Source organism: Myxocyprinus asiaticus, chromosome 44 (assembly GCF_019703515.2).
Source record: "Myxocyprinus asiaticus isolate MX2 ecotype Aquarium Trade chromosome 44, UBuf_Myxa_2, whole genome shotgun sequence".
In the NCBI taxonomy this organism is placed as follows: Eukaryota; Metazoa; Chordata; class Actinopteri; order Cypriniformes; family Catostomidae; genus Myxocyprinus; species Myxocyprinus asiaticus.
Genome location: NC_059387.1, coordinates 20,141,337 through 20,156,508, shown reverse-complemented (window position 1 = coordinate 20,156,508; position 15,172 = coordinate 20,141,337). Strand labels below are relative to the sequence as shown.

Here is a 15,172-nt window from a genome sequence, read left to right as displayed (position 1 = left end):
AGCCTTTCAAAGTATACTTCAAATGACTGCGCGCATACACAGGCGGCTGGTGCATATGCGCTACGGCTGCTATGAGATACTGCACTATTTCTCTTCAGGAGTTTAGACCCATAAAGATGTCTTTATATTTCTTCAGACTCGAGTTATACTAATGCAGGTATCTTCTGACCTTCTCACACATGAGTTCTTGACATGCACATTCACTGTTGTTGTTTTCCCTCCGTCTTCTGTTGTTTGGTGGCGATTACATCTTCTAGACTAGAGCATCTTTCGAGACAGCTAAGGCTCAAATGATATTGTTGCCACCTTGTGGACCCACTAACGGAGCGCAACAGTGACTGCCCACTTTTTCAGCCGTCTGGGTTCCGGTAGTGTATTTGTTCACCAGGAACTCCACAATTAAACACAATTTTTAAACAATTACGTAACAAATAATGTGGACAGATGGCTTCAAAAGAAGCATATACCATTAATGAACCACCTCGCAGCTCACTGTAGGTCTGTCTTTAAAGATTTGTAAAATATTGGTAAAAATCAATTTGTCCATGAAAAAATGAATGGGATTTTTACATCAGGAACCAGACTGCTGTGCTCTATTTGTGCTAATAAATCAGGTGCATGTGTCTTAAATGTGCTCAAACACTCTGCTGATGATGAAATAAGCATCATGCGTACTGTACTCATATGCCTTGCATTCGCGTCTGACTGAAGTGTACTTTGGGTTTAACTCAATAGTTTTCAGAATAGTGTAACTTTTATAGTAACTGTGTAGCATAATGAGACTACAGTATACTGATGTGTTTTGTCAAATTTTATTGATTCACAATTCACTGATTCATTAATGAACTGGTTCATTCTGACGGTGTAGATTAACCCCTTCAAAACTTTCGGCTACTTTTTGTTTGCAGCTTGTCCTGTAACTAACTACAATTTTAAATAGGTAGCATAAAATGTAGTTTAAATACTTTAAATCAGGAGTAGCTTGGGAAACTACAGTTTTTGATCTTTTACATCATCATGTGTTCCCAGATGTCCCTCTTTATTTGACATGCTTTAAAAACATTTTAATACTTGTCTGTGTAGTCAAATACTCCTGTGTATTACACTCAAGCTCTGAAGATCATAAACCTGACCAGTTTTTGGCTCATTATGAGTCACACAAGACCAAAAGGCTGTTTCAGTGAGTTCTGTCCAACTAATAAAAACAGAAAGGCAGAAAACCGTCAAAGAACATGAGAACGTGGTTATCTTTTTGAGATATAAAGAGAAGCATCTAGCACAGAGAGATGTCTCATGGTATTATCCATGTCGGATCAATGACATTTTGAAAACTGTGCAGATTTGCCTTTTCCTTGTTAACTGTTCTCACTTCACATAAAGTCAATAAAAATATATCCGGTCTTAAAATGTCAATATCAACGCTCAGTTAAAAAGGGCCAGGAAAAGGTTCAGGAGTATTGCGTTATTACTGAAATATTGAAAGACTTTTTCCGAAATGTCAATATGCCAGAGATCACAGTGTAGATAATGATAATGGTCCAAATGTTGGCAGGCAAAACCAAAACAGTTCTTGTTATTGTAGCACATAATTAGACAATACTTTTTGCATATGGAGTAACTCGTCCTATTTCACTTCCTAGTATTACAAGTTTTCCACTGGCCTACTCACAAGCCAGATCTGTAATTATTGATCTCTGGTACAATTGGCAGGCTTGCATACATTGAAAAACTGTAATATAGCCTATACCTCTATGACACGCGTTGCAACAATAACACAATGAATATTTGCTGACCTCAGCACACTGTAACCAATTACAAGCAAGATCTGCTCCAGATGCTTACTTTGTGTGCTTTGAGCAAACAACCTTTATCCATCAGCTCCTCAGAGAGCATGTTATTAGAGTCCTGTATGATGATTACTTTCCATAAACATATCAAATTCTCTCATATTATGAATACTATTGCTGATGTTTAGGGTTTGGAAACAACTTGCATCTTTCAACAGCCACTTTAATTCCCGAGAAGGCCTGTGGAAGACTTTAAAATATGACTAAAGAAGCAAAACAGCATGGCTGTGTTAAAATCTGCTCTACATGTGCTGGATACAGATATCTTGAGCTATTTTGATTGGAATGTAATGGAAGATATACAGTATGAGGCATTAGTTGTGGCAAAGTCAACCAGTTTTGACAGGCGATTTAAAGTGAACCCATCATGAGGCCTGGGGGAGATTCATCTATATAATTATCAAAAGCCATTTTACAAACAGATTGATATAATAACAATTATGAGCAGAGAGACAGACATCAAAGCTTTGAGTTTTTTATTTGTTGTTGTTGTTGTTGTTGTTGTTTTTGTTTTAAATATAATTAATATTTGTATGCAGACATTTTCTTCAGCAATCATGGACACTCTGTCTGATGTGCCATAAGATATTAAGGTACTTTCGTACTATATTTTATTTAGAATCACAGCTGTGCTAATATTTATTACTGTGAATGTGATATTGCTTTTATAAAAAAGTCGTATAAACAAGAAGTTATTATTGGAGTAATATACTGTATATTTTATACCCAAATTGCCAGTTATTTTGTCTATTTTTTGCTCCGCTAACAGAAAAAGTTCCAGATCAACTCTCGTGTGTCGCTGAGCTGCATTGCTGATACACAGACTGCCTGGAACGCCACAGACACAAACAAGCGGAATGATCCCAGCGAAATGATGCAGCGTCCCAGTGCAGCTATTCAAATTTCAGCACTCTAGGAATGCTGCTTGTTGAATCAGATTAGAAGACCAGATCTAACTGTTGTATATAAAAAAATCTTGCAATCACAACATTCCATAGCCATTCAGTATCAAACTGATTTTTTTTTAAACAGTCGTCACTACACAAGGTGAAAAACAGCTTCACAATTAAAATTAAAGGAAAAGAGAGAAAGCAATGCAGTTTTTACAGTTGTCTGGAGTTCAGCAAAAGTTTGACTGACAGGTTAAGCACGCTTACCGGAGTCTCTTGTAGTACTGCTTGACCTTTTCCAGAGATCCAGCATTGATTTGGGCCTGATACTCTTCCACTGACACATTTTCTCTGTAGTAATATCCCTCCATGCTCTCCAAGGCTATGAAAGTAACATCATGTGAATCTTTTGGATTCGTCTTTTAAATAGTAAAATTATTATTCAATCAAAAATAACAAGTTGAGGCATTAACATGGCTTCACTTTGAAAGAGCAAAATTCAGAGTTGGTTTTTTTTTTTTTTTTTTGCATGCATGCATGCATGCATCAAGCTAACCAAGTCTAAACAAACAGCATACCCTGGGTGAACAGGACGGGGTAGATTTTGAAGCTGCCACCATGTCTTAGTCTCTGGGGTAACTGCTGGAAGTAAAATGCCTCCAGGTAAAAACAGACTTTCAAAGCCAGCCGAGTGCCCTCCACTTGGTATGAGATGGGCATATCTGGAGAGAGAGAGAGAGAGAGAAAACATTAGCATTTTGGAGTCAGAGAGAGCTCTATGAATAAAAGATTTTATGCCAAGACAGTGACTTTTGGAATACTTAAGTTAAGAAAACGTCCTGGTTACTTGTGTAACCTCTGTTCCCTGATGGAGGAAACGAGACGTTGTGTCGATGTAGTGACACTAGGGGTCACTCTTGGGAGCCCCAAATACCTCTGCTTTTTTGGAAAAAGCACAATGAGAATTGGCGAGTGGAATTTACATGCCACTCCCCTTGACATATGGGTATAAAAGGAGCTGGTATGCAACCACTCATTCAGTTTTTGTGCTGAGGAGCCGAGACCAGGTACTGGCCATTTCAGCCGGTAGTTCAGCGTTGTGGCAAGAGGGACAAAACGTCTCATTCCCTCCATCAGGGAATGGAGGTTACGAAAGTAACCAGGACGTTCCCTATCTGACACTCACTCGATGTTGTGTCGATGTAGTGACACTAGGGGTCCCTATACAAAATGCCACAACTAGCTGAACTGTGTTACGTGAACTGGCGGTGTGTGATGGGCAGACTGCTGTGTGCCTCGTAGCCAGCGCACCAGGCCGTCACGTAACCTCCCCCAACGTTCTTATGAGCATCGAATGGTCCATTAGGAACAAGTCAGCTGCCCAACTATAGGGACAGGCCAGCCGAGGCTTCTTTTCCCTCTCTTTTCTCCCCAAAAAGAGTGGAATTTGTTAACTGACTGGGAGCCTTAAGTGTCTGCGTCGGGGGGTGTCCCTCCCAAGGGGAAGACACCGCGGAGACCACACCCCGCCCAAAAGAGGGAGGGGGTATTCTGAGTGGAATACGCCACATGGTCTTACCGAGTCTTGTCGGAAGTATGTCATGTGGAGAGGTCCCATGATAGGTCCTACCCAAAGGGGGAGGAGTTTCTACAGAGCATGGCAACCGGGGGCATAGAGGCCTCTGCCCAAGGAAGACGCAGTTTGCCGTCAGGGAAACAATTTTGCGGAGGATATCACATGGGGTCGCCTTCGGGAACTGTGGAATGGTGGACAGTGGTCGTGACGACGGCCGTGTGCACCAGACATATGACCCAGGGAACAAGAAAACCGCTCTTTTGTTGAATTTTTGGGTACCACAGCCTCTTGGACACACGGCAAAATTAAATGAAAATGAAACAAAAGATTCTCCTCCCGACACTCCACCGGGGGATGGAGTGGTATGCTCACCAGCTCCAGAGAAGCAGGTCTCCTTGCCCCTGGGTCGCCCGTCTCAGGGGTGCTTTTAAGCCTTCCTCGTGTTCTTGGTGCCAGCCGTGAGATGGGTGGCGTCTGCTTCCTGCGCTGAGCTCCACACCGGGGCCGGGCCACGCAGGCAGGCTGCGGTGGAGCCGGTGTTGTAGTTGCAGGAGGATGCCCTTGGCGATGAGCAGATGGGGTGCGGGGTCTTGAGCTGTGCCGGGGCAGGATGTGCTGTATGGCCTCTGTCTGCTGCTTCACCGCCGAGAACTGCTGGGCAAAGTCCTCGATGGTGTCACCCAATAGGCCAACCTGGGAGATGGGGGCATCAAAGAGCCGTGCCTTGTCCTCCTCTCGCATCTCAACCAAGTTGAGCCAAAGGTGGCGCTCCTGGACCACCAGGGTGGACATCGCCTGCCCGAGAGACCGCGCCGTGACCTTCGTCGCCCGGAGAGCAAGGTCAGTCACTGAGTGCAGTTCCTGCATCAATCCCAGGTCAGAACTACCCTCGTGCAGTTCTTTTAGTGCCTTGGCTTGGTGTACTTGCAGGAGAACGGTGGCGTGCAGGGCAGAGGCTGCTTGTCCAGTGGCACCATAGGCCTTAGCCGTTAGGGACAACGTAAACCTACAGGCCTTGGACGGGAGTTTCGGGCCCCCAGCCTGGTGGCAGAGCTCTGCGGGCACAAGTGCATTGCGAGTGCCTTATCCACCTGGGGGATTACCGAATACCCCTTGGCCGCTCCGCCATCGAGGGTAGTGAGAGCGTGGGGGCTGAAAGAACGGGACCGGGCAGTAAAAGGTGCTTCCCACGATCTTTTCAGCTCCTCATGCACTTCCGGGAAGAAAGGAATGGGGGCGGGGTGTGGCTGTGGGCAGCGCCCCGAACCCAGGAACCAATTGTCGAGCTGCGAGGGTTCAGGGGACAGTGGAGGGTTCCACTCTAGCCTGACGCTCGTGGCCACCCGGGAAAGCATGTTTGTCATTTCCACATCGGCCTGAGACTGGGCGACCATTACTGGATGAGCCCGCTCTCCGATGCTGCACTCAATAACTCGTCTTCTTCCCGGGCTCCGAACGAGAGGTCGAACTCGCCCTGAGACGAGCCAGCGATCTCATCTGAGCGCCCGACCGGGGCAAGTGAGCGTGCTGGGGAATGGGAGGTCCGTGGGGGGATACCCAGCAGAGGTGGTCCCATTGAGGTCCCCAAATGCTAACCGGTACGGCCTCAAATCCATAGGTAGAAGGACCGAGGTGGGGAGCCGCTGGGGTGGCTTGCTTTCTTACGAATGCAAGCTGCGACCGCAACGTTGCCATGGTCATGTTCTCGCAATGAGGAAAAGACCCATCCACAAACGATGTCTCCGCGTGGGCAGCGCCCAGACACGTAAGACAGTGATCGTGGCCATCAGAAGCGAAGAGATTACGACCACAACCAGGAATAACACACAAACGGAAAGGCATCTTTAAAAAGATGTTCAGTGTGTGCCGCTCTTTTAGAAAGAAAATATACTCTTTTTAGAATATACTCTTTTAGTTGTTTCTGCCGAAGCGCCCAGGGGCGTTCTCTGCACTCCATGGGTGCAGAGGGGGAGAAGCCGCTGAAATGCAATGTAGAATCCAGCAGATGAGGTGAATGAACTTCACGGATGAATTCAGCTTCAATGAATAGAACCGCTCGGCTCCAAAGAGAAAATCTGAATGAGTGGTTGCATACCAGCTCCTTTTATACCCGTATGTCCAGGGGAGTGGCATGCAAATTCCACTCGCCAATTCTCATTGGAATTTTTTCAAAAAAGCAGAGGTGTTTGGGGCTCCCAAGAGTGACCCTAGTGTCACTACATCGACACAATGTCAAGTGAGTGACAGATAGGGAACAAATATTACTGTTATTACTAATATTAACAATAATAATATAATCCTTAAAAATACCAATAAGCTATTATTTATGTTCGCATGAATATTTATATATGTGGGTACATTGAGGTCCAAAAATGTGAGACCACTAGTGAACAGTATTTTTCTAATTTGATGTAAAAATTTTCATGACAAATTATATTATAAGCATAACAATTTGAGTGAAAAGATTCATTGAAAACGCACATGAATCTCATAAATCTTTTATTTTATAACTTGTATTCAGTGTGTCCACCTTTTTTAATGACAGCATGCTCTTGAACTGTCATGGACTCCACAAGTTGTGGAAAACCTGATTATCCATGTTATTCCAGCATGATTTGAGAATGTTCCAAAGAGCATCTTATGTGATTCAATGGAAGCAAGGATATCTGACCTTTTGTTCAAAGCAGTTAACATGGTCAATGTCACAAATTTGCACATTTCATTAGTGACTAAGAAGTGGAAGCATAGCGGTAGTTCTGTCAGGGAGACTCGCATTAGCATTACACCATTCATTCACTTCAGGTGTCTCATCCAATCATAATCCAGGCATCTGCTTGATAAGCTCTTCAGGTGTTGTTCATCATTTGTTATGCACTCCTTCACCACCAGTTTTGGTCCTGTCCTGCTGTAGGGGTAAGTTCCTCTCTCCCACCGTCATCGTCTTCCGGCAGGATCTGACAGTTCAAGCGAGAATCTGAACACTTAACCGTAGGACAGGGCTATATTCTATTCCCTTATCATGTTTATTCTCTTCATTCTGAGACTTTCTAGTGGAAATATTGCAGAATCTTAAATATTTCTTCTTCATTTTTGCACCATAACATTTCATTGTTTTCAATTTCTGGAAATCCTAAAACTTTCTATTTTCAGGTTTAAATGAACAAAAAAATACCAGATTTTCAATGTGGTCTCAGACGTTTGGACCCCACTGGATATATTTTTAGTTGTAGAATATACTAATAAAATAAGCTTTGGTTTTGTGCTTAATGTGATTCTTTCCTGCTTGAGCAGAATGTGGTTTCCTATAAAGAGTACTCACTAGCAACAAAAGGCTCTCCTTCAAATTGCCTAAAACAGAAGGTGACCTTCTCCAGGTCTATGAGAGCAACCTGAGTATCTTCTAGCATGGCCTGCTCGTCCGCCTAAAGGAAAAATTAAAAAGTACGTGAAAAATAATTATATCATTACAAAATTAGGTCTCTCTTATGTGCATGGGTCTACTTGTGTTTAATGAAAAAGTGTCTAAGTTCTGTTAGTAAGAGAATGAAAAAAAGAGTGGGTGTGCATTTGCTTGGGTATAGCTACAGAATACATTCATGGCAGACACATGCTGAGGAGAAGAAGCAGAGAGATTCATGCTTTCTTCATCCTTTGCTCTTTATCTCTCTCTATCTGTTCTCTAGTTCATCTTCTGCCTGCATGCACACACAGTATGCCTGTGGCTATGGATAAAAAACCATCCGCAGACAAATTAGAGCAAGTCTGGTGTGGGAATCGTGGGACCACTCCTCTTGCATCTGCAAGCGACACTTCTGCCTGATATGTGGGCTAACTCTCACAAAGATCCCCATGTGCCAGATGCCACAATCCTTTCATCCGGGGGCCTACAAAGCTGCCAAGCAATATTATGTCAAAAAATATATTTAGATTGCTCTCAGCTGCCTGCTCTCGATCCCCTAAGTGTGTTTGGAGGTGGAGTGGGAAGAGCGCCGGTGCTGTGGAGATAAGACTAGAGTCTGAAACACTGGGAATGTTCATATTACATATGGGTTATGTTTCTGCAACTCCTCTGCTTCACTGCTTTGCTCTGTACAGCTATACTACATTCTAGGCCAGCAGCCATATCACCCTGTCACTCTAGACTGGTTGCTCATTGAAGCTAAGCAGGGTTGAGCCTGGTCAGTATCTGGATGGGAACCTACTGGGGAAAACTGAGGTTGCTGCTGGAAGAGGTGTTATGGATGCCAGCAAGGGGTGCTCACCCTGCAGTCCATATGGGTCCTAATGCCCCAGTATAGTGATGGGGACACTATTCTGTAAAAGGAACCATCCTTCGGATGAGAGGTTAAATCAAGGTCCTGACTCTCTGTGGTCATTAAAAATCCCAGGGCACTTCTTGTAAAGAGTTGGGGTGTAACTCTGATGTCCTGGCCAAATTCCCCCATTGGCCCTTCTCAATCATGACCTCCTAATTATATCCCCCCCCCCACCTTTTGTTTTTGGCTACTCACTTTCTTTGTGCATATGGCCACCTACTGGGCAGGGAGGAGAATTTATAGTTAAAAGGACTTAAATATTGATCTGTTTCTCACTCACCCATCTGAGTCTTATGGATTACTTTTATGTTAACTCTGCATTTTGGAGCTTCAAAATGTTATTACCCATTCCTTTGCATTGTACGGACATACATGCTGAAATATTCTTCTAAAAATCTTTGTTTGTGTTCAACAGAAGAAAGAAAGTCATACACATGTGGAATGGCACGAAGGTGAGTAAATGATGAGAGAATTTAAAATGTTCTGGAAAACAGTGGCTGGTTTCAAACTGGTCCAAGCTGGACATTAGCTGGTCCAAGTTGAGCATTAGGTAGTCCGAGATGATAATTAGCTTTCCGAACTGGTCATTAGCTGGTCTAAGCTGGTCCTAGCTGGTCATTAACTGGTCCAAGCTGGTAAACTGATACAAACTGATCATTAACTTGTCTAAACTGGTCATTAGCTGATTCAAGCTAGTCATTATCTGGTCATTAACTGGTCCCAGAAAGTCATTAGAAGGTCTAAACTGGCCCAAAATGGTCCACACTGGTTATTAACTGGTCCAAGCTGGTCATTACCTAGTCCAAGGCAAGTTGGTCATTAATTGGTCTAAGCTGATCATAAACTGGTCCATGCTGGTCATCAACTCGAGCAAGCTGGTCATTAACTGGTCCAGGCTGGTCATTAGCTGGTGTAAGCTGGCAGACCATCTTGGACCAGCAACTAACCAGCTACCAGCTGGTCATACCAGTTTAAGGTGGTCAAGATAGTTTTTGGAGCATAGTAGTTGGTCAACCAGCTAATGACCAGCTAATTACGAGCTTAGTCTAGCTACAGTAGAAACCACCAGCTAGTATGTTCAAAAACATAGCTACTATCCTTTGCTGGATTTTCTAGCAGGGACTGCATGAAACACATCACCCAAACCACCTTATCGCTGTGTATCTCTGCATCACAGCCTAGGACTCGTTATGAAAGCGGAGAAGAGAAATAATCATTTCTCATATCCTTTGGCTGCGAAACAGTCTTATTTTACATCCACAGTAAAGTAACTCTGGGTACAAATAAATATATTTCAAATAAAGAACACAAATCCCAGGCACGCAAATAAAGAAATGTAATCCTCTGACCCCAATCATGACCAGGTGAAATCTCACCTGAAGTCAAAGCCAGAAAGAGAATTATCCTACACTATCACAGTTCTGCAAGAATGCCTGCAGCTTGAGTAAATTGCAAGTGTTGGGAAAACGCACATAGCCAAAGTCATCAATTCATTAAGACAACTCGACTGAGTCACAATATAATGGCATGGCTATGACCTTTCGGCTGGTTTTGATAAACAAATGGCAGATGTAATCTGCAGGGAGGAGGACAGTTAAACAAAGGAAGAAAGTTGCAGTGTTGTGAAAGGCCAAGCATCTGAATCTCAGGGATGCTGTCAAGCTCACCATGAAGTTTCCTCAACAAGCAGTATAATGAACAGTGCCATCTCGCTCATTAAATGTGTAGAATAATGGACTTTAGCTCAGATGTTAAAGGGATAGTGCAGCCAAAATTCTCTCATCATTTACTCAACCTCAAGCCATCGCAGATTTGCATGACTTTCTTTCTTCTGCAGAACACAAACAAAGATTTTAAGAAGAATATCTAAGCTCTGTTAGTCCTTACAATGCAAGTGAATGGTGACCAGACCTTTGATCCTCCAAAAATCACATAAAGGCCACATAAAAGTAATCCATAAGACTTCAGTGGTTAAATCCATGTTTTCTGAAGCAAGATGATAAGTGTGGGTGAAAAACAGATCAATATTTGGGTCCTTTTTTATTTTATTTTTTTCTATAAATCTCCATTTTCACAAGAATGTGGCCTTTATGTAATTTTTGGAGCATCAAAGGTCTGGTCACCACAGCCTGGTGTAACAGGAGCCATCTGGTGAGTAATATCTGTGCAGTGTGTGTAAACCTCACTCCCCTGGCCTCAAGAGGCGCACTAGCGACTGGCGCTAGAGGCTGCAGCCTTTGGCCTCCTCGTTAGCGAGCCTGCCTCCCATGCTGGAGATGTTGGTTCAAATCCCACTCAAAGTGGGTGGAGCAGGACCGGTTACAGTGGTGCGTGTCCCGGATGGGAGTGAGGTTTAGGGGTGAGTGTAACAGGAGCCAGCTGGTAAGTGATAGCTGTGCAGTGTGTGTAAACCTCACTCCCCTAGCCTCAAGAGGCACACTAGCGACTGACTCTAGAGGCTGTAGCCTTTAGCTTCCTCATTAGCACTCCCATGCCGGAGACACCGGTTCAAATCCCGCTCAAAGCGGGTCGAGCAGGACCAGTTATGTAAGGACCAACAGAGCTGAGATATTCTTCTAAAAATCTTCGTTTGTGTTCTGCAGATCAAAGAAAGTCATACACATCTGGGATGGCATGAGGGTGAGTAAATGTTGCGAGAGTTTAAATTTTTGGGTGAACTATTCTTTTAAGTAGCAGTTATGTTGTGCAATGATCCTCAAAGCCAAAAAAACTGATCAACACAACTTAGAAGAACTCATCAACACAATTGTGATGCACCAGTTTGTGGAGTCTTTTTTCATAAAATGCAAAAGTTCAACTCTGAAATTTGACTGGATGAGGCATGTTTGAAGCCGGTGTAAAATAAAGCAATCTACGCTTTGTGCTACACCTAACAACACCCCCTGTTTTTTGGGGGTTTTTTTTCACCCAATTTGGAATGCCCAATTCCCAATGCGCTTTTAAGTCCTCATGGTCGTGTAGTGATTTGCCTCAATCTGGGTGGTGGAGGATGAATCCCAGCTGCCTCAGCATCTGAGACCACCAACCTGTGCATCTTATCATGTGGCTTGTTGAGCGCATTGCCACGGAGACATAGCACATGTGGAGGCTTCACACCATCCATCATGGCATCCACGCTCAACTTACCACATGCCCCACTGAGAACGAACCACATTATAGTGACCATGAGGAGGTTACCCAATGTGACTCTACCCTCCCAAGCAACCGGAGCAAATTTGGTTGCTTAGGAGACCTGGCTGGAGTCACTCAGCACACTCTGGGATTCAAACTAGTGAACTCCAGGAGTGGTAGCCAGCGTCTTTTACCACTGAGCTACCCAGGCCCCCAATACCCCTTGGTTTTGATAAAATCACTGTAACACATGGCCTCTCATGGCCTATTTTAATGATTACATCTTTACAGGCTACACAACGCAGACACAGAACACCATAATGTACAACTAATAGACAGCTGTGATAAATCCTCTGCTGTGGTGTGGGATGCATTAAGCAGGGTTTTTCATAAACTTTTCTTGTTTGCTGGGTTTAAATTAATAAAAGAAACATGGAAAATGGATGTTCAGTGTTAGTGAAATATGAAAACTGTGTGAAACTGACTTCATACATCCACTAAAAATCAACTAGAGGCCAAAAATAACTCCACAAGAAAAGTAAAGTTATTTCCGAGAAAAGCTCTTGCATCATTTGTTTGTAAGTTCCACTTGCTTTGTTATTTTGTATCTAATGTAATAACATTCAACACTTTTAAGTGTCTTAAAAATCTAAAACTCTACTTTTGGGGGCTACAGTACATCCAGTCCTAAGGACAAAGTCAGCCCAACTTTCTTTCAGCACACTGCCTATGGCAAATACTCACCAGGTTGGGGGAGAGCAGGGACTGGAAATGGAACAGCAGTCCAGCAGAGGAGATCTGCTCCAGCCAGCGGCGACTGGCTTCCTGACTCTCACTCTCAGCACTGAGGGCCTGATTCAACATGGCCATCAACTGCTCTGAGAAAGAGCACACCGCTGCCACCAGACTCTGACTGAACACCATGTCCCTCCTCAACTGGATCTCTGAGTCTGAGAGAGAGCTCAAGGTAAAGTGTGCCATTTTTTTCAATGTGAAAATATTCCCTCCATCCCCAGCTTAAAGGAACAGTTCAGCCAAATATAAAAAGAATCTGTCATCATTTACTCAATGTCATGTTGTTTCAAACCCATAAAGCCTTATCCGTGGAACACAAAAGGAAATGTTCAGCAGAATGTAAGGGACTGACAGCCTCAGTCACCATTTACTTTCATTGTGTAAAAAAAGAGCAGCGTCAACATTCTTTAAAATTTCTCCTTGTGTTCCACAAAACAAAGAAAGTCATAAAGGTTTGAAAATACATGTGGGGGAGTCAATGATGATAGAATTTAAATAACCATTTGACATGGAGGGATAACTATCAGTAAGTCATTCATAGTTTGATTCCCCTGAAAAGTGTAAAGACTGTGTTGGTATCAAAACATTGCTCTGTTTGTTAGAGTATCCGACCTGCCTGAAATAGCAACACTGGCTCAATAAATGGCATAAGCTTGGGGCGGGACTATCAGTTTATCTGACCAATTGAAGACGGGGGAGTGTTTGGGGAAAATTTCTGCTTGGTAACGTTAGTAGCATAGAAATACCCCTTCCACTTTAAAGTGATAAAAGCATAAAGTGAATACAAATCAATGTACAAATTAGCCTTTAATGGGCCCTTAAGCTCAGAGTCCCCTCACTCAAATCAATGAAACTTCTCACAATATCTTTTATTTTGCAAATCCACATTATATTCAGGTCTGATGCAGAACTAATAAGCAAAGCGTGAAAGGAAATGTTCCAAAGAAACAATTCGCAATGAGCTCATGAACTGCACCTCAACACATTACACACCATAACAAGAGGTTGTTTCTTTATTTTCCCGGGCAAATGTTATTTGCATTTTCTCATTATAACCTTGAGAAACAATGGCTTTTTTATTACATTATATTTCCTTATGGGGGTTACAGAAGACTTTTAGGGCTCTGCTCATGTGGATAATATTTCTAAGAGGATGCTGGGCCGCCTGTGCAGGTGTGAGGGAACTGCTGTGTGTTTATTCAGGGTGACCTCAAAAGACTGCCTACTGTTTAGTGTGACATATTATACAGCATAAGCTGTGAATAAGTGCCTGGTGCAAAGACTGTAAATGATGAGTTTTCCATGTGTATCCTGCATATTTAGAGTTTTGCATAATACACACAATCTGGAGGTGAACATGGTTTAATCGACACCCACCTGTGTATTGCAGTAAGACCAGGAGTAGCCGTGTTTTCACCTCTGGAGAAAAATAAAAAGCAATGTGAATTATGAAATAAGTGTACTTATCTAATAACACAACCCAGTCTCATGAAAATTCATACATTCTTACACGAGTTGGCTATTTCGTATGATTTCATATGAGTTTGTACGTATAAATTTGTACGATTTCATCACGTGCAAATGCCCGGTTGTCTAATGCGGAATTAAGCGCGAGTTTCGCACACGAGGCATTAAGGACATGCTTATTAATATTATGCCCTTACCCAAACCCCTTATCTAAACCTAACCGATCAGTAGAGTCTGTAAACATGACAGGAAGCTGTTTTGTGTTCTTTCAGACAAACTGCCATGATAACATTCTGATAGAAGTTAAATTAAATAATTAAAAAAATTAACTAAATATTAAATGAGTAAAATTAAAATTAAAATTTTTACATAAAAAAAAACAAAAAAAAAAAACAGTTTGTTGTTTTCTTTTTAAAACATTTACTTAATTGAAAACGTTTCTTTGCTGCTTGAATTTATTTCTTCAAAGTATAGTTTATTCCCAACTCGGCTTCTTAAATTTTATATCGTTTTTCCACATAAGTGCTTAGCATTTTCTCGAAAAAAAAAAAATTAATGCCCTCTAATGTGGCTGGTTGGACAGTTTCATCTTTTGATATGAGCTCTATAATTTAGGTTTTCACTAATTTAGTATAGGCATTGATAAATCGCATTCAGTTGATAACGTATGGTCAATGTTATTGCTGTTAAATCTATAAATAAACACATGTCACAGGCAGGCGCGTTCACAATACAACAGAAAATAAAAAAGTCCCACACACTGTTGTTTAGCTTGCAAATCTTTATTAGCTCCCAACATTTTGGTCAAAGACCTTCTTCAGGCATTCTATAAATGTCTCTAAAGATTCTTCCAGTTACAAATGAAGTATTACACTGTTAACATCATAATTTACCTGAGCAGTTTCACCAATGATGCTGGTGATGCACTCAACTGAAGGTGGTAGACAACCTCCTCCTGGCGTGAACTGAAAATGTTGTACACTAAAGCTTCATGTCAAACTATTTTTATTGACCTCTTGGACTGTTTTATTCAGAAAAGAATCTCTGATGACAGCAAAAACATGCGATGACCATAAGTTCCTCACTAACTTTGTGACCACACCAGCGTGTTTGCTAAATAAAAATTTTGTGATTTGAATGCACTTCATT

At 42.4% G+C, this 15,172-nt stretch overlaps 1 protein-coding gene across 1 annotated transcript in view; it reads right to left on the bottom strand.

Moving 5' to 3' along the window:
- prex2 (phosphatidylinositol-3,4,5-trisphosphate-dependent Rac exchange factor 2) overlaps positions 1-15,172 on the bottom strand; it is a 182,454-nt gene that overhangs the window by 47,930 nt on the left and 119,352 nt on the right. Inside the window, exons 31-35 of the mRNA XM_051687368.1 lie at positions 13,934-13,975; positions 12,506-12,711; positions 7,633-7,735; positions 3,316-3,459; positions 3,005-3,119 (exon numbers count right to left, since the gene is read on the bottom strand). Of these exons, the coding sequence (XP_051543328.1) occupies positions 3,005-3,119; positions 3,316-3,459; positions 7,633-7,735; positions 12,506-12,711; positions 13,934-13,975 (610 nt within the window). The remainder of the gene's footprint in view (positions 1-3,004; positions 3,120-3,315; positions 3,460-7,632; positions 7,736-12,505; positions 12,712-13,933; positions 13,976-15,172) is intronic.